This window comes from Microcaecilia unicolor, chromosome 7 (assembly GCF_901765095.1).
Source record: "Microcaecilia unicolor chromosome 7, aMicUni1.1, whole genome shotgun sequence".
NCBI classification, from domain to species: Eukaryota; Metazoa; Chordata; class Amphibia; order Gymnophiona; family Siphonopidae; genus Microcaecilia; species Microcaecilia unicolor.
In genome coordinates, this window is record NC_044037.1 from 160,188,659 (window position 1) to 160,209,226 (window position 20,568).

Consider the following 20,568-nt stretch of genomic DNA (forward strand, 5'->3'; position numbering starts at 1 on the left):
TCCCACACATTGCCAGTGGTGATGGATATCATTCAATCGTTTGGGGAGTTTGCGGGCCTGAGCATAAATTTTGAAAAATCAGAGGCCCTACCGGTTAGTAGCCCATGTAAGATTAAAGAATCGCAGAACTTTCCTCTGAGGTGGGCCCAGAATGGCATTAAGTATTTGGGGGTTTATCTTGGAGCAGAACAATTATGGGTGTATAAAAAAAATGTGAAAGACAGATTGGAAGAGGTAAAACGATTATGTCAACGGTGGAAAGATCTACCATTAAATTTTTTAGGTAGAATAGCTCTAGTTAAGATGGTGATGCTCCCCAAGCTAATATACCCACTGCAGATGCTCCCGTTATGGGTGAGAAACACGGAGGACAAGCTGTATAAAAGTGTTATAGGCACGTTCATTTGGAACGCGAAGCGCCCCAGAATATCGTTTGCAAAATTGACCCGGGGTAAAGGGCAAGGGGGCCTTAGATTGCCAGACCTGAGAGGGTATAATGTAGCAGCTTCATTATGCTGGATCCATGAGCTGATCTCGGGACAAGAGTACTATGCCCCCCCGGGATTCTGGGAGAGCTGGTGTGGTCTGAATGACACTTTCACAGTGCTGGAATCACGGGAGGTGCAGGGAGCAAAAAAAAATAGTGGAAAACCCGTACGTGGCAACCTTACAACTGGCTTGGAGATGGTGGAGAGAGAAAGGAGGGGCAGTGAAAGGAACCAGCCCATTTTTGCCGCTGGTAGGGAATATGGCCTTCCCTGCAGGAATGGGAAGGTCAGTGTTCCAGGGATGGCGGGAGAGGGGTTGTAGATTTATAGGACAGTTCAGGAAAGATGGAGAGGACGCATTCCCCACTTTTGACATGGTCAGGCATGAACTGCAGATCCCTGGTTCCCAGTTTTTTGCATATTTACAAGTGCGAGACTACATCTTGAGCATGGAGCGAAAGAGTAAAAGCCTTACCCGCTTTACACAATTAGACCACATATTCCTACAGATGACGCCACTTAATAACAAAATGGCAGGGTGGTACCAGGTGATTAGGGAACACCAGAGAGCACCCCACTTAACACACCTAGCGGAGGTGTGGAGTGGGGACATAGTAGAAGAGGTTACAGTGGAACGCTTGAGCGCGGTATATCGCAGCCTGGGAAAAATCACCCCAAACGCAGCCTTACAAGATATACAATATCGGATTATAAACAGAGTACATATCACTAAGGTAAAGGGGAAGCAGCTGGGTATGTGGGAGGATGACCGGTGCAACAAATGCAAAAGCAGGGTAGGAACATTCTTGCACTCGTTTATGGAATGCCCATCACTACATGCATTATGGGTGGGAGCATTAGGGTTGGTGGAAAACATTTTACAATGCCCAGTGCAGTGGAAGTACTCGATCACTCTGCTAGGATGCGGAGACTCACTTAGAGAGCAGAAGCTGGGAGTAGCCCAAGGTAAATTTGTGTTGTTAGCAATGATGTTGCTTAAGAAATGTGTGTTGAAAACATGGGTGGATGCTGAACCTCCACACCTAGACATGTGGAAAAACTGTACGATTGAGATGGCCACTTGGGTGCGTCTTACCCTCAAATTTGCTGTTTCATGGAGGAATCGCCAGTACAGAGATATTTGGGGGAGAGCACTAGATCTGCTTTCGCCGAAGGGCCCAGTAAATGGTGATCAAACAGGAAGCAGCATGGAATAATGTAATAGCAGCCTTTGGGGGAGGGGGGAAGGGAGGTGGGGGGAGAGGGATTAAATGATAAAAAGATATGAAGTCTAGAACGAAAGAGAAATGGATATCTGTTTCTGTGTTTTGTTTTGTTTTTGTTTTTCATCACCCTTTTGTAAAGATGTTATCGCATTGAAATTGTAATGATCTGATCTTGAATTACTATATATTCCTGACTTCATTCAACAATAAAAATTATTTCAAAAAAAAAAAAAAATAAGTTATTGCATTCAACCATCTTGCATTACATTCTCTGTTGCTTTGTTTCACCATAACAGAAAAAGGTGTACATGAAAATGTAAAAAAATGTAAATTATAAATATCAGGTAAAGGTAACTCACTGGATCCCCAGATGTATCGACACTGATTATCTCTTGTTTTGCATTCTCCATTGTAACAACGTCCCTGAAGAAAATGGAGTATGGTTCAAAAAATTAGTAAAGCAATAAAAAAACACAAAACAAACCACATAAATTGATTTGAAAGATATATATTCCTTTGACTTTCTGTCATAAGATCTTATTTTGAAAATTTTATTACAATCCTGCAACCTCTCCTATTCTTACTCCCCCTGATATTCAAAAGTATTTAATTCATTTCCAGCATTTGTATCCCACATTTTCCCACACCCAAGCAGGCTCAATGTGGCTTACAGTCAATAAGAAATAGGGTCAGGTAAGGGAGGGGTACATGTTTAAAATAAGGTACAAAATAATAAGGAATAAAATGGTCCTTTGAGGCAATATAATGTAGAGTCTAGTGAGTATCCGCAGTAGGGTAGGCCTTACAAAACAGATAGGTCTTTAAAGAGCGCCTAAAGTCTTGATGATCATGCAACGTTTTCACACAGTTCGGTAATGCATTCCACATTTTATATTGCTGTGTTCATGTATTGTATATTACCTTGTTTTTGTACATCACACTGGAGGTATTTAGAGGTATATAAGTGTATTATTGCTATAGTCCTTGCTCTCTCCTTAGCAGTCTTATATAGCTCTCTCTTTGCCTCCCTCTCAGGCAGAAATGGAAAGGGAAATGGGACTCGATATACTGCCTTTCTAAGGTTTTTGCAACTACATTCAAAGTGGTTTACATATATTCAGGTACTTATTTTGTACAAGGGCAATGGAGGGTTAAGTGACTTGCCCAGAGTCATAAGGAGCTGTAATGGGAATTGAACTCAGTTCCCCAGGATCAAAGTCCACTGCACTAACCACTAGGCTACTCCTCCACTCCACAGAAGATTTCCTCACTCAGTTTGAAGTTACCTAGAATTCTATCTTTGCATCAGGTTGAGTGACCTAGCAGAAGGGCTGGATTTACACCTTACCTCCACCAAAAGAATCTTATATTCCTTCTTTCTGCTGGCAGAAGGAAAGTCACGCTTTTTGCCTAAATTTACCACCTCTTATTGGGCTTCGGTCTGAATTATAAACGTTGATATTATGGGAACCTACGAGGTTCAAACTTCAGATGGAAGCTGGCAGAGAAAGATGATGCAGGTAAAAAAACTGTTCCTTTCTTGTTGGTGATAAGGAAGGAGCAGGAGAGTTAACAGTGACCTGCCCAGCCCACATTTCTTTAGGCACATGCCTTACTTTGCCTTATAGGCCTTCCTAGCTTTTTCTCTCTCTGTCCATCTTCCTTCCTGTTCCTATGGATACGGATATAATTACTCACTTTGACAGGCCATAGAGGAAAGGCGGCACCTATTTTCCTCCATAAAACTAGTACTAGGCGTCCTTATAGCTTAATGTTTATTATCAAGCTTATTTTTGAAAGAGAAGGGCGCCCATCTTTCGACATGGGAGATGGCTTCCTTCTCTCAGGCTCGCCCAAATCGGCATAATCGAAAGCTGATTTTGGGCATCCCCAACTGCTTCCCAACGCAGGGACGACCAAAGTTCCCGGGGGCGTGTCAGAGGCGTAGCAAAGGCAGGACTGGGGCATGCCTAACACATGGGCGTCCTCGAGCTGAGACAGCATGGGCAGAGAAATTATATGGTATTTAACTTTTTAGTCTTGCAAGTGATGGAGGAATGCCATATGGTTTAGATTATTTAGAATGTCTAGCTTTTGCTAGGCTAGAGGTTAGAAAGGTCAGAGAGAAGTAATTAGTTTACCACATATGGATACCATTATGAGCCAGGTATATTGTAGTTTTAAAAGGATTAGTTTAAAATGCTGCTTAAAAGAAAATAGTTAGATTTTAGAAGTTCTTGATATGTAGAATTTGTCTTATAAGGAATTTTGATTTCTGCTTATTTTAGAATATGTTTTATTCTGTGTAATTAATAAGTTTTATTTCTATGTAGAATATCTGTTCAACTCAGTGTTACTTTACAAGTAAGACTGCAGTTGAAAAGGTCATCGTCTGGTTTGAATTATCCACAGTCCTAGCTAGTTCAATGTATGAAGCTAATAGGTGAAAGAGGTCAGGAAAAGTCTTGATTAATTATAGTTAAGTGAAGGAATGGTCCTGAAAGTAATAACAAACCATATCTGTATGCCATTAAGCAAGACTGGCCCCTAAATGAACCCAGTTAGTATGAAGTTAGCTGGGAATATGAGAATTTAATCATAATAAAATGCAAGAGTTCTGGTGCCCCATTGTCTAGCGTGAGAGGCCCCAGGTCCTAGGTCAGTTTAGGAAATATCTCAAACCTATGTAACTGATATTTTGGAATAAATGTATACAGATGATTGGTTCAGACAGGGTAATCAATCTATTCCTTACCATCTGGAAAGTAAGGGGGGCCAGAGGGGTTAGAACTGTATATAACTAAGAGCAGAAGCAGCTTACGTCAGAAGAGAACTGAAGAGGACAGACAGAAGCCACAAGACACAGAGAGCTGAGAAAGAGAAGAAGAGAGCTAGAGCTGATGTCCTACTTTGTTTGCTGGCAAATAAAGAAGATTTCTCCCTCATTCTGGTGTGTGCTGTTTGACTTCTGAAGTACCACAGATTCTGCTGACAATAGTGGTAATTCCTGCAACAGAGCGATAATGGAAAAAAGAAGGGCCTCCCTGATGAGCACTTGGTCAACTTTACTTGGTCCATTTTTTCTTACGACCAAGCCTCAAAAAGGTGCGTGAACTGACCACCGGAGGGAATAGGGGATGACCTCCCCTGACTCCCCCAGTGGTCACTAACCCCCTCCCACCCTAAAAAAAAAAACACTTTAAAAACATTTTTTGCCAGCCTGAAATGTCATACTCAGGTCCATCGCAGCAGTATGCAGGTCCCTAGGAGGGGAGGTATGTGTGTGTCAGCGGAGGCATAGCAAAGATGTGGACGTCCTTCTTTTAAACATTTTGGACGTCCTGAACTGCCCCCCCCCCCCCACAGGGACGGCCAAATTTCAAGGGAGTGGAATGGAGTGCAGTAGAGGAGTGGCCTAGTGGTTAGAGAACTGGTCTTGCAATCCAGAGGTGGCCGGTTCAAATCCCACTGCTGCTACTTGTGATCCAAAATCCAAATAAATAAAGGGGGTGTTAGAGGCATAGCAGGCATGGATGTCCTTCTCACAGAAACACCCACATTTTGGAGAAGGATGTGACTCTAAAGACAGTCTTTTTGGTAGCCATTACATCAGCGAGACGGGTGTCTGAGCTCCAGGCGCTGTCCTGTCGAGACCCATTTCTGCAATTCTCAGAGTCCGGAGTAACGGTACGTACTGTGCCTTCCTTCATGCCTAAGGTGGTTTCAGCGTTTCACCTAAACCAGCCTATTTATCTGCCCTCCTTTACTAGGGAGGAGTTTCCGGAATCTTTTGGCCAGTTGCACTTTTTGGATGTGCGCAGGGCTCTGTTGCAATATCTACAGATGTCGAATGCTTTCAGGACCTCTGATCACCTTTTTGTATGGTTGTCAGGTCCTCGCAGAGGGTCCCCAGCGTCTAAAGCCACTATAGCCCGTTGGCTTAAGGAAGCCATTTTTTCTGCATATCTGCTATCTGGCCGGCCTCTGCCTGACGCCTTTAAGGCACATTCCACAAGAGAGATTTCTTCCTCTTGGGCTGAGACGGGAGTACTCTCTCTTCAAGAGATATGTAGTGCAGCTACTTGGGCTTCTAAGCTCTCTTTTGCCTATCATTACATGCTGGATGTGGCTGCCAGGAGGGACGCGCATTTTGGAGCACAAGTGCTTGCGCGTGGTGTGGCTTGTTCCTGCCCTATCTAGGGATTGCTTTGATACATCCCATTCGTAATGGATTCATCTGCTGCTGATGACAAGGAAGAGAAAATTAGGTTCTCACCTTGGTAATTTTCTTTCCTTTAGTCACAGCAGATGGAATCCATGATCCCTCCCTGATTGACTCTGTTTTGTGTTCAGTTTTTCCTGCAGACATGTTCCCTCATTGGGAGAAGTTGGAAAACAGTCTTCAGGATTTCTGGTCTACTACCGGAGGTTGAGTTCGTCCCTTCTTTGTGTTATGGCTCCTGTTCTGGGGCGTTCGTTCGCTGTGAGGAAAGTTATGCTACTATGCGGTTTAACACTGCTTTGGAAGATTCAAAATACTGAGAGGCAGACAGAGCTAGCCGTCCTAGAGGCACTATGGTTTTCAGTGTTCTCTATCTCCCCCTGCTGGTAGGTGGACACAACCCATTCATAATGGATTCATCTGCTGTGACTAAAGGAAAGAAAATTACCAAGGTAAGAACCTAATTTTCCCATCTTTGTGGAACAGATGGCTTGGATAAATATTTGCATGACATGTAGTGTATGATATTCTTTTTTTTTAAGGGAGCAGGATTAAATTAGCATCCCCAAATTATTCTGGGGAAAGGTAGTTGGAAATATTTTCAAAATACCTATAGAGCTTTCAAGCTAGCAGGGGATGGTTGGTGCTTCTTATGAAGGTATATATTTCAATCAAAGCATTGGTTCTTGGTATGTATCAGTTTCATATTCATTTATTGCTTAAAATAAAATGTCATTATTATTATTAGCATTTGTATAGCGCTACCAGACGCACGCAGCGCTGAACACCTGATACAAAGAGACAGTTCCTGCTCAAAAGAGCTTACAATCTAAATAATACAGACAGACAAGACAGTTACGGGTGAGGGAAGTAATGGGTGAGAAGGGAGGAAGGGACAAGGGGAGGGCAATTGTGGCTAGCAACCAAAAGCAGCAGTGAAAAGGTGGGTTTTCAGCATAGATTTGAAAACAGGTAGAGATGGAGCTAGACGTATAGGTCCAGGAAGTCTATTCCAGGCATAAGGTGCTGCGAGAGAAAAGGAGCGAAGTCTGGAATTAGCAGTGGAGGAGAAGGAGGACGACAAGAGAGATTTGTCCAGTGAGCGGAGTTCACGGGGAGGAATATAGGGAGAGATGAGAGCGGAGAGGTAATGGGTGGCTGCAGAGTGGATGCATTTAAAGGTCAGTACAAGAAGTTTAAACTGAATGCGGAAGCGGACAGGGAGCCAGTGAAGTGACTTGAGGAGCGGGCTAGTGTGGGTATAACGATTCTGGCGGAAAACAAGTCGTGCCGCAGAATTTTGGAAAGATTGGAGAGGAGAGAGATGGCTGAGTGGAAGACCAGTGAGAAGTAAATTGCAATAGTCCAAGCGAGAGGCGACAAGGGTGTGGATAAGGGTTCTGGCAGCCCTTCCCAGTTGTTAAAATAATTCCCAATAGATTTTGCTCTTGTTGGCATATTACCTTATTTATTTTATTTATTTATTTGCATTTGTATCCCACATTTCCCCACCTATTTGCGGGCTCAGTGTGGCTTACAATACATTATGAGTGATGGAAATACAATTTGTTACAGTACACTTATGGGTTACATTGTGAAGAGTTGTGGGAAGACAGAGTAAAGTCAGGATATCATTTGGGAATAGAACAATGGAATAAAACAATGGGGAGTTGAGGGGCGATAAAACAGTATTAAGGGAACATAAAGGTCTCACAATTTTATCTGTGGGTAGAGTTTTAAGAGTGGTGAGGATACGGGGGAAGAGAATTCAGAAGAGAGTGTGTTGATGCGTATCTATTAGTGTGTATGGACTTCATGTGTTTTGATCCTTGCTGTAGATTTTCTCAAAGAGATAAGTCTTCAGTAGTTTGCGGAAGTCGGTTAGTTCGTAGATCGTTTTCAGGTTGTGTGGTAGTGTATTCCAGAATTGCGTGCTCATGTAAGCGAAGGTTGATCCGTGCAGTACTTTGTATTTTATGCCTTTGCACTTAGGGAAATGGAGATTGAGGAAGGTTCAGGACGATCTTTTAGCATTTCTGGGTGGCAGGTCTATTAAGTCAGACATGTATGCAGGGGCTTCACCGTGAATGATTTTGTGGACTAAGGTGCATACTTTAAAAGTGATACGTTCCTTGAGTGGGAGCCAGTGTAGTTTCTCCCGTAAGGGTCTTGCACTTTCGTATTTTGGTTTTCCGAAGATGAGTCTGGCTGCTGTATTCTGGGCTGTTTGAAGTTTCCTCAGTATTTGTTCTTTGCAGCCTGCGTATAGTGAGTTGCAATAATCCAAGTGACTGAGTACGAGTGATTGCACTAGGCTGCGGAAGACAGATCTTGGAAAAATGGTCTTATTCTTTTCAGTTTCCACATGGAGTAGAACATTTTTTTGGTTGTGTTGTTCGCATGAGTCTCAAGTGTTAGGTGGCGGTCAATAGTGACTCCAAGGATTTTTAAAGTTTTTGAGATTGGCAGACTTATAGGTGTGTTAATGATGGTAAATGTATTCGTGTTGTATTGGGAGGTAAGTATGAGGCATTGAGTTTTTTCTGCGTTCAGTTTCAGTCGGAATGCATCTGCTCAGGTGTTCATGATGTGTAGACTTTGGTTGATTTCGTTAGAGATTTCATTAATGTCTTTTTTGAATGGAATATATTTCGTTACATCATCGGCATATATGTATGGGTTAAGGTTATGGTTTGATAGAAGTTTTGCCAGGGGGGTCATCATTAGATTGAAAATAGTTGGTGAGAGGGGGGATCCTTGCGGTACTCCACAATCAGGTGTCCATGCAGCAGACGTAGTTGAGTTTGATGTGACTTGATATGAGCGTAAGGGTAAGAACCCCTTAAACCAGTTTAGGACATTGCCTCCAATGCCAAAATATTCAAGAATGTGTAATAGGATTCCGTGGTCTACCATATCAAAGGCGCTTGACATGTCAAATTGTAAGAGGAGTATATTGGTGCCGGTTGCAATCATTTGTTTAAATTTGGTCATTAGGGTAATTAATACTTCTCTCATGTGTAAGGAAAACACCACATACACAACGGGCCTGATATTCAGCTGGTGGCGGGCAGAACAATTGCTGTTTGCCACCGGCATTAAATCCGAATATTTAATTCTGAGACAAAGGAGACCATCATTGAAGCAGGGCAATCTGCAGAGGTCTCATGTGTGCTCTCGCCCATGGCACCACTTCCAAGGTGGCCGCCATCGACCCCAACAGCTGGACAAAGTCCCAAGCTCGTGGGCGAGGCTTCCTCAGGAGCAGACGGACCTGATTCTGAAGCTTGCACCGCCTTAGGTCGGGAATATTGACGACCCAGCCCAGAGATTGCAGTACTGAGACCACTCTGGCTGTTACATGACGACTCTCTTCTGCAGAGTCCACTCTGATGAGCCAGTCGTCGAGGTACGGGTGAATCCGGATACCCTCTCGCCTGAGAAAGGCAGCTACTACCACCATGACCTTGGAAAAGGTTCGGGGAGCTGTGGCGAGGCCAAAAGGCAAGGCCCGAAAATGGAAATGTTTTCCCAACACCACAAAACGGAGAAACCGTTGGTGCGGGGGCCATATAGGAATGTGCAAGTAAGCTTCTTTTAGGTCCAGAGACATGAGGAACTCTCCTGGCTGTACCGCCTCAATGACGGAGTGCAGGGTTTCCATGTAAAAATGCCGCACTCTTAGTGACTCGTTGACTTTCTTTAAGTCGAGAATGGGCAAAAAGACCCGCCTTTTCACGGCACCACAGAATAAATGGAGTAACGACCACAGCCGTGTTCGGCGGGAGGCACAGGGATCACCGCTCCAAGGTGCAACAAGACTTGTAAGTTCTCCTCTACCACCGCCCGTTTGACGGCAGTGCTGCATCGGGACTCCACAAACACGTCTCTCACCGGGGCACCGAAATCCAATCGGTAATCTTCTCTGATCAGGTCCAGGACCCACTGATCTGAGGTAATCTTGGTCCACTCCTCGAGAAAGAGGGAAAGGCATCCTCATACAGCTGTAAAGGAGGAGTGGATCGGCGTCCCATCATTGTGGAGGATGGCCCTGAACTCCTGGCCTTGAGCCTGCCGCTGCGGAGCATATGTCTGAGCGAAAGGAGTTCCTCTGCTGAAAGCGGGCACATTGAGTAAATCCAGCAGAGCGCCCCGGGTGATACCTTCTAGCTTCACAGAAGCGAGGTCTGGAGGAGGAGGGAACCAACTGACCCTTGGAAGAAGGGGTTTAGCATCCCCCAGGTCTTTAACAATCTTCTCCAAATAACAGAAGGTCCCGAAAGGGCAACTTCACCAGCCTTTGCTTAGAGGCCATGTCAGGCGCCCAATGCCGTAGCCATAGAAGGCGGCGTGCGGACACCACCACAGACATCTGTTTAGCCGAAGCTTTGACCAGATCATAGAGGGCGTCAGCTAAAAATGACAAGGCTGACTCCATGCGCGGTGCAACCTCAGCGAGGGACTCCGCACCATCCACGGGCTGTTCCACTGCCTGTTGTAACCAAGAGAGGCAGGCTCGAGCATCATAAGAACTGCAAACAGACGCCCTTAAGGCTAGGCCCGAAATCTCAAAGGACCATTTTAACGCTAAGTCCAGCTGCCAGTCCTGAATGTCCTTCAGGGCGACCCCTCCCTCTAGTGGGAGGGTGGTCTTTCTTGTCACTGCCGTGACTAAGGCATCCACTTTAGGCATCTCAAAATGGGCCAAGTGCTCCTCACTCAGAGGGTAAAGATGCCCCATTGCTCTGGCACTTTCAAGGGCCCTTCGGGGTCAGCCCATTGAGCAGAAATAAGCTCTTGGATAGAGTCATGCAAAGGAAAGGCTTGAGCAGGCTTCTTAGTACTCGCCATCCTCGGAGTACCAGAGGAGGCCTCGCCTTTAACAGGATCATCAATAGAGAGGGCCTGTAAGGCATCAGAGATAAGTGCTGGCAGCTCATCGTGGTGGAAAATCCGAACCACAGTGGGATCATCCAGATCTAGTGACAAACCGGCACCTTCCTCTGGCTCCTCAGACCACGAAGGTCTGCCACATCCCTCAAAGTCCCTACAGCCCGACCACAGGGGGGGGGGGTTCCACTCTCCGACGGGGAATTTACCCGTCTATGCTTAGCGTGCATCCAACGCTCGGGGGCCTCCACATCTGACATCAGCCCCGGGCCATAATCAGTCGGAGGGGGACCAGGTAGCAATGCAGTGTCAGACACCTGCAGCAGAGCTCTTTTCAGCATGAAGGCTTTATGTAAAATAAGCACAAACTCGGGGGAGAAAAACTCACCTTGACCTCCCATCTCCGAATTAGGAGCCACGGGGAACAGAGATCCTTTGATAGCCTCGGCCCGAGGCGCCCCTCTGCTCTCAGACTCTTCCACAACCGCGGGGGTTGAGCCATGCGGCGCTTCCAAGATGGCGCCCGCTGCCAGCTTCATCGAGCGGGAAGAATCATCGCTCGCCATGCTCTTACTGGCTCTACTGTCTAAACAGCACGCTGAACTGTGCTTGCCACAACGGGAACAGCGCTTAACTCCCTCAGCAGCCATCGCCGAAAAACAGTGGAATAAAATTCAAAATGGTGGCTTTGCGCCAAAATCACGTCGATCGGAACATCGTCCGCGGGCCCTCCCCGGAGGAGCTGAGTACCGCTCTTACTTCAAAGGACTGAGTCCACAAGCTCCAGTCACGCTGCACAGTCAGGAAAAACCTCAGAAACAGCAGCACTGAAAAGCGCATTTTTTTTAACGCTGTGAGGAAAGTTGGAGGCAAACAGCTGCAGAGGTACTCCGGAGGCAGAAGAGGGTGGGAAAGGCAGGGAAAGGGCAAACCTATATGCCTGAATCCACACAGGGGGAAGGGTAAGGCAGGGAAAGGGCGAACCTATGTGCCTTTAAAGTGGGCTCCACTTAGCCACAACACTCCTGCTACAACTGGCAAAAGCACAGGAGCCACCCCAGGCAGAATCTTGAAGGAGCTGAAAAAGCTGCATCCAACCCTGCTGGGAGATAGAGAAATACTGAGGCAGATGGAGCTAGCCGTCCTAGAGGCACTATGGTTTTCAGTGTTCTCTATCTCTCCCTGCTGGTAGGTGGACACAACCCATTCGTAATGGATTCATCTGCTGCTGATGACAAGGAATATTAATGTTCCTGAAGTGTTCTAATGATAGTAGATATTAGGATATTTCAATATTATTTAATATTTACAATATTAATAGCATTTAATAGATAGTTATTTAATGGGCAATATGTTAATTAAGAATGTCTTTCTCTTTCTATGTAATTATAAGATGCATTGTTTGACTAATGTTAATTCTGGTTCAGTATTCTAGTGGCACACATGTAAGCAAAGTACACAATAATAACATCTAAAAAGAAAGACTGATGGGCCCTTTTACTAAAGGGTTGGCACACGGCTAATCTGGAACTACCACCGGCCTACCATGGAACCAGGCAGTAGTTCCCATCCCCAGAATGCCCCATTTCCAGCGCTACAAAAATATTTTCTATTTTTGTAGTGCTGGTGCTTACCCGGCTTTAACTGGGCAGGGCCACGCGCTGCCCGGTTACTGCTAGGTTAGCGGGGGGAGCTCTTACCAAAGTGTTCCCTCAAGAAAAAATGATGTCTTTTTATCTGCTGTGGTAAAAGGGGGCCTCAGAACATGTAAAAAAAAACATACACTGAAGCTAGCACAGGCCCCCTTTTACCGCAGCTTAGTAAAAGGACCCCGAGATTCTAAAATCTGTACAATGCACTAGATTATAGAACACCTGTGTACTATAATAAAATCTATAGCCACACTGCCATTACAATCAAAAGAGAATAGGATGTGGACTGCAGAACATCAATAAAAATCTTTTGGGAAAATATTACCAAAAGATTTCATCTTCAGAGTTAGGCTTTAATTTAAAATGCATACCTGATTTGAATCACAGGAATATCCATCTTGTTTACGAAGATTGGGAGGGCACTGAAAATAAAAGATAAGTTCTTAATGGCCAAAACAAATTTAGATGCCACTACAGAAAAATCACAAGGTAAATCTTGCTAAATATCTTTACTGGCTACCTCTTCAAGTAGGAATTATGTTCAAAATGGCTTGTCTGGTATATAAGATATTGGATAGTACAAGACCTGACAGCTTTAGCTGCCTTTTGTCTTTTCCATAAAACTTTTGAAGACAAAAAATAGCTTACTTTTGCACTTTCCATCAGTTCAAGGCTTACGTTGTAGAAAAGTATTGCACAGCTCTTTTCCATATCAAGTATCTGGAATCTGGAATAACCTATCAAGAATGCTACTACCCTGTTTCCCCGAAAGTAAGACATCCCCCGAAAATAAGACCTAGTAGAGGTTTTCCTGAATTGGTAGATATAAGGCCTCCCCCGAAAGTAAGACCTAGCAAATTTTTGTTTGAAAGCAGGGCCGCCGAGAGCCGGACAAGGCCGCCCCCCCACCCGAGGTCGCCGGGCCCCCCCTCCACCCACCCTCTGTCGCTCCCGGAACTAACCTTAAACGCCTCCTTTCACCTTCACAGCAAGCAGCAGCAGGGCAGACCTCTCCTTCCTTCCGTGCCCCACCCTCGCGGACATTATGTCAGGCGAGGGCGGGACATGGAAGGAAGAAGTGGCCTGCCCTGCTGCTGCTTGCTGCGAAGGTGAAAGGAGGCGTTTAAGGTTAGTTCCGGGAGCGACGGAGGGGGGGGCGGGCCAACCCCGATGTTTCCCCGAAAAATAAGACAGCCCCTGAAAATAAGACCTAGTGCATTTTGGGGGGCAAAAATTAATATAAGACAGTGTCTTATTTTCGGGGAAACACGGTAACTCAACAAAATCTTGTTCAGTTTTTCGCTGCCATCTGAAAACTTTTGAATTAGTAAATTTCTTTCTTAATCATGTTTTTTTTTTTTTTTTACCTTTTATGACTGTAGAATTGTGCTAATTGAGAAATTTGTACATTCTGGGCTTTGGGCTTTATTCCAGTTACAGTGGGGGAAATAAGTATTTGATCCCTTGCTGATTTTGTAAGTTTGCCCACTGACAAAGACATGAGCAGCCCATAATTGAAGGGTAGGTTATTGGTAACAGTGAGAGATAGCACATCACAAATTAAATCCGGAAAATCACATTTTGGAAAGTATATGAATTTATTTGCATTCTGCAGAGGGAAATAAGTATTTGATCCCTCTGGCAAACAAGACCTATACTTGGTGGCAAAACCCTTGTTGGCAAGCACAGCGGTCAGACGTCTTCTGTAGTTGATGATGAGGTTTGCACACATGTCAGGAGGAATTTTGGTCCACTCCTCTTTGCAGATCATCTCTAAATCATTAAGAGTTCTGGGCTGTCGCTTGGCAACTCGCAGCTTCAGCTCCCTCCATAAGTTTTCAATGGGATTAAGGTCTGGTGACTGGCTAGGCCACTCCATGACCCTAATGTGCTTCTTCCTGAGCCACTCCTTTGTTGCCTTGGCTGTATGTTTTGGGTCATTGTCGTGCTGGAAGACCCAGCCACGACCCATTTTTAAGGCCCTGGCGGAGGGAAGGAGGTTGTCACTCAGAATTGTACGGTACATGGCCCCATCCATTCTCCCATTGATGCGGTGAAGTAGTCCTGTGCCCTTAGCAGAGAAACACCCCCAAAACATAACATTTCCACCTCCATGCTTGACAGTGGGGACGGTGTTCTTTGGGTCATAGGCAGCATTTCTCTTCCTCCAAACACGGCGAGTTGAGTTCATGCCAAAGAGCTCAATTTTTGTCTCATCTGACCACAGCACCTTCTCCCAATCACTCTCGGCATCATCCAGGTGTTCACTGGCAAACTTCAGACGGGCCGTCACATGTGCCTTCCGGAGCAGGGGGACCTTGCGGGCACTGCAGGATTGCAATCCGTTATGTCGTAATGTGTTACCAATGGTTTTCGTGGTGACAGTGGTCCCAGCTGCCTTGAGATCATTGACAAGTTCCCCCCTTGTAGTTGTAGGCTGATTTCTAACCTTCCTCATGATCAAGGATACCCCACGAGGTGAGATTTTGCGTGGAGCCCCAGATCTTTGTCGATTGACAGTCATTTTGTACTTCTTCCATTTTCTTACTATGGCACCAACAGTTGTCTCCTTCTCGCCCAGCGTCTTACTGATGGTTTTGTAGCCCATTCCAGCCTTGTGCAGGTGTATGATCTTGTCCCTGACATCCTTAGACAGCTCCTTGCTCTTGGCCATTTTGTAGAGGTTAGAGTCTGACTGATTCACTGAGTCTGTGGACAGGTGTCTTTCATACAGGTGACCATTGCCGACAGCTGTCTGTCATGCAGGTAACGAGTTGATTTGGAGCATCTACCTGGTCTGTAGGGGCCAGATCTCTTACTGGTTGGTGGGGGATCAAATACTTATTTCCCTCTGCAGAATGCAAATAAATTCATATACTTTCCACAATGTGATTTTCCGGATTTAATTTGTGATGTGCTATCTCTCACTGTTACCAATAACCTACCCTTCAATTATGGGCTGCTCATGTCTTTGTCAGTGGGCAAACTTACAAAATCAGCAAGGGATCAAATACTTATTTCCCCCACTGTATATTTTTGTAATTTTTATTACATTTTTGTAAAGATAGTTATAGTTCAGTATCCCATGCTTGCTGTGTTCCTCAATTTTAGATATCTTTAAGATAACTACTTTTAATATGAAGATTTAGGAACCTGTTTACTAAGCTGCCCTAGAGATGCGTTAGCATTTTTAGTGTGCGCTGTGTAGGCGCCCACAATATTCCTATGGGTGCCTACACAGCACATGCTAATTTTGTGCATGTGCTAAAAACGCTAGTGCACCTTAGTAAACAGGGTCCTTAATTTATTGATGAAAAATTTGCAATATTGAAATTAGAATTTGACCATAGGCAGTAGCATTTTTTAAAAATAAGAATTGGAACCGTGATTAAAACTCTAGTGAGCCTTATGTGAATGACAAATATTCTATGGCTTATTACTTTAGTTTTGATGCTATCCCCAGGTATGCTTATGGGTTTAATTATTGATTGATTTTAGATTTTGGCATTAGCAGGTGATTTGGAGTTCTGTTTTATAAAGGCAAAGTGGAGGGGGATAATCGAACAGGGGCGCCCATCTCTAAGGACGGCCCCGTAAAGGGGCGGGGCAACCTGTATTATCGAAACAAGATGGACGTCCATCTTTTGTTTCGATAATACGGTCGGGGACGCCCAAATCATGAAATTTAGGTCGACCTTAGAGATGGTTGTCCCTGGTTTTCGGCAATAATGGAAAGCGAGGACGCCCATCTCAGAAACGAACAAATCCAAGCCATTTGGTCATGGGAGGAGCCAGCATTCGTAGTGCACTGGTCCCACTAACTGAATGGAAAAAGCCCTTCCCTTACCGATCCGGAAAGGATCGGGCATGCATGAAGGAAACTGCATGCAAATGAGCTGCTTGCTGTTAGCTCATTTGCACACGATTTCCTTCCTAAGGAGGGGAAGCAATGGCAGTTAAGGACGCCCAAAATGTGGATATTTCTGTGAGAAGGACATCCATGCCTTTGCTATGCCTCTGACACCCTCTATTTATTTATTTTGATTTTGGATCACAAGTAGCAGCAGTGGGATTTGAACCGGCCACCTCTAGATTGCAAGACCAGTGCTCTAACCACTAGGCCACTCCTCCACTCTACTCCCTTGAAATTTGGCCATCCCTGTGGGAGGCAGTTGAGGATGTCCAAAATGTTTGAAAGGATGTCGTCCACGCCTTCGTTATGCCTCCGCTGACACACACATACCTCTTCCCCCCCCCCCCCCCCCCCCGGGGACCTGCATCTGCCTCTCCCCACAGGGCTGGCCAAATTTCAAGGGAGTGGAGTGGCGGAGTGGCCTAGTGGTTAGAGCACTGGTCTTGCAATCCAGAGATGGCTGGTTCAAATCCCACTGCTGCTTCTTGTGATCCAAAATCCAAATAAAGAGGGTGTCAGAGGCATAGCAAAGGCATGGATGTTCTTCTCACAGAAACATCCACATTTTGGATGTTCACAGGGAAGGACGTCCTCAACTGCAGTTGCAGGGATGGAGGCATAGCGAAGGACATAGTCTAAAAAAAAAAGACAAAATTTTTTGTTTTTTTCAGGGTGGGAGGTGGTTAGTGACCACTGGGGAAGTCAGGGGAGGTCATCCCCGATTCCCTCCAGTGGTCATCTGGTCAGTTCGGGCACCTTTTTGATGCTTGGTTGTGAAAAAAAATGGACCAAGTCATCCAAATGCTCGTGAGGGACACCCTTCTTTTTTCCATTATCGGCCGAGGACACCCATCTGTTAACCATACCCCCGTCCCGCCTTCGGTACACTGCAGACATGCCCCCTTGAACTTTGGTTGTCCCCATGACGGAAAGCAGTTGAGGACACCCAAAATCGGCTTTCGATTATGCCGATTTCGGCGACCTTAGGGGAAGGACGCCCATCTCCCGATTTGTGTTGGAAGATGGGCGCCCTTCTCCTTCGAAAATAAGCACGATAGGCACTTATGGTGCTCATTTTCAAAGCAGATGGGCATCTCAAAATGTCCAAAAAACTCCATGTGCCAAAAATGTTCAAATTATGGTTTTTGAAAGGCAGAAGTTGGATGTCCTACACTACAGTTCATCCAAACAGCAAGTGGCGTTTTGTGGGAGATGTTTAGGGTGGGGCTAGGGAGGGCCCAAATTTAGGACGTCCAACAGCAATAATCGAAAGGGAAGAAATGTCCAAGTAAACAAAGAAGGGCATCCTAACTTAGACCTACTTCAATCAGGGTATAAAAAGGTGCCCTGATTGAGTAGCTGACCACTTGAGGGATTAAGGCATGACTTCTCATGAATCCCCCAGTGGTTACTGTCCACTTCCCTCACCCCTGAAAGTGACACTCGAAAGGGAAACTAGGCTCCCTGACACCATCAGCTATTATGGGCATTCTAAACACAGAAGGAAGCAGGTCTGGAAGACAGCCTAGTGGTCAGTGCCTTTGAGGCCTTTTTTTGTACAAATGCTACCAGACAGAAGTCCTTGTACTTGGTTTCTTGGTGTTCATAATTTGCATGTTTTATTTTGGAAAATGGTTGTTCATTTTGGATGTTCTCACATATTTTCAAACAGGAAACCCCAACATTTTTCCTGTTCGAAAATGGCTGTCAGATGGCTATATTTTATGGACATTATGAGTGGGATGTCTCAGTTCTGATTTGAATGTTCTTTTAAAAATGTTCTTCCACATGTCTTTATAAAATAGGCTCTCAGAACCATATCCAAAAATCCCAATGCAAAATATTGGTATAAATGTCTGCATGAACTATATGCTTACATCACAACACCATTTCTCCTCTGCTTAAACTATACCCCTGGTGTAATGGAAGATTTTAAAGATTGTTTTTCAACTCTGCCTTGACCGACAAGTGCACTCGGAGTCTGTATTTTTGATTAGAAGTAATGCTGTTTGCATGAAAGATAAGACACAGCTCTAATTAATTTGGTATGTGAAGGGAGAGGTGAAGCCTGTTTCGAGTTCAGACTGGCCACCTGAACTGAGAAACATGTGACCACATTCCCACATTATGGCTTGTTTACCTAAACAGAGAAATTCTCAAGCATTATGTAATTCTCCTTAGCTCTGAACATGAGTTCTAAGCCTAATAAAAAAGGGGAGCCTTTTACAGTGAAACCAGAAGCTCATCTATGGATGGACAAACACATAGAAACAGACTCCAGGTCATGAGACTCCGGCTTCGTTGAAAAAGGGGCTTCTCTCAGCTGCTGTAAAAAGCCTGGATGATGTAATGATCAGTGATGTACGTATGTATAGTTATGATGCATGTATAGTGTATTATTGCTTCTTTCCTGGTCTAGAAACTCTTAGCATTGCTTGGATGTAGGTACCAGTGATGTAATGATTGTTTCTTTTTAATTATTTATTTATTAGGATTTATTTACCGCCTTTTTGAAGGCATTCACTCAAGGCGGTGACTATAGCTAGGTATTGTTTCTTTTCAATTATATAGTTTAATCATTGTGTATATATCTTAATCATTGTGTATCTTAGACAATAATGAACCTCTAATAAAAGTCTCATTTACCTAATACGAATCCAAAAGAATCCACAGTAATTACTGAGTAGTCTGTGTCAGTGAGGCAGGCTGTGAAACCAGGTCAGAACACCCTGGGAGTGCCAACATGCGGTCTGCCTGAAAAACATGCATGATCTTTTGGCACATGTATTCTTCATGTGCTCACAGATCTATAAGTGGGGGAGGGGAGGGAGTTATCAATGTGACTACCATTAAGATGTGTTATTTTACTGTTAACCATAACCATAGATATTGGTAACTAGGTCTCATTGCATAAAATGGGACCTGTGCTAAAATAGCATGAGTTAGGGGGGAAAATATCAGTGTGGGCTATCATTAAGATAATAACCTGGGTTATTTGTAACTAGGTCTCACTGCATAAAATGGGACCTGCAGTAAAATAACCTATCTTTACAGTGACTAACATTGATAACCCTTCCTCTTAGTGGTAAAATAACACGTGTTAATTTATTTATTTATGACATTTATATCCCACATTATCACAAACAAATTTTGAGTTGAATGTGGCTTATAATAAACAGTATTGGATGCATAACAAAGAATAATGCATAAGAAAGTAATTTGTTGTAAGAATCCAATTTTACAATACAGTATCATAAATATACTGGGATAGCTATGGATGTTTAACATTTATTTTTGTTACATTTGTACCCCGCGCTTTCCCACTCATGGCAGGCTCAATGCGGAGGGCAATGGAGGGTTAAGTGACTTCTATTATGAATGAGATATTGTACATGAATAATGGTAAATAGAATAATAACCAATTCAGGTAATAATTAATTTTTCAGATATGGCTGTTCTTTGTGAGGGTTTGTTTGAATAGGAACGATTTGAGGATTTTGTAGAATCTAGTATATTCCTGTATAGTTCTTATTTTGGGTGGTAATGAATTCCACCATTTGGTTCCTAGGTAAGTGAAGTCTAATGGTTAAAGTTAATAGTAGGGACAAAAAAAACAGGAGTGGGAAATGGACCAATGGACTCCAGAGACTAGGACAGGAGGATAAAATGAGAAAACCTTTATTAAAGACTCTACACAGATCTGTGTTTCGGCCACAAGCCTGCCTCAGGAGCCTCTGTGAGATGTAGTCGAAAGGAATGCTTCTGAGAGATTGGCTGGTCTTTAAAAAGACCTGAAGGTATGCAATCTCAACGCTACATAATTCAGCTCTATCACTGAAGCTAGGACTGGAAAGCGTGAAACATACAGCTGCAACTGCAGAGTCTAAGTCTTTTGTTGGAGGTAAGGGCTTACATGCTAATCAGTTAGTGGATGGCAATGTAGTTGCACTAAATTTTTTTAGCACATGGCGTATGTGCACTAACCCTGAACTTACCACAGGATGCTTAAGCATGCCCCACGGTAAGCCCTTTTAAACTGTGGTAACCACACATTAGTGCTTACTGAGCTTGGTAAAAGGACCCTTTGAAATGGAGCTGAACTTGTGCATGCCATGTTATATGGGACAATGTAGCCAATATATATATGGATCAATAAGTTTGATGTTGTGAACATCTA

At 44.2% G+C, this 20,568-nt stretch overlaps 1 protein-coding gene across 1 annotated transcript in view; it reads right to left on the reverse strand.

Annotated features, from left to right (window-relative positions):
• The window catches only part of ADAM23 (ADAM metallopeptidase domain 23), a 1,183,145-nt gene that overhangs the window by 323,555 nt on the left and 839,022 nt on the right, over nt 1-20,568 (reverse strand). The window contains exons 20-21 of the mRNA XM_030210005.1: nt 12,850-12,900; nt 2,074-2,137 (exon numbers count right to left, since the gene is read on the reverse strand). Of these exons, the coding sequence (XP_030065865.1) occupies nt 2,074-2,137; nt 12,850-12,900 (115 nt within the window). The remainder of the gene's footprint in view (nt 1-2,073; nt 2,138-12,849; nt 12,901-20,568) is intronic.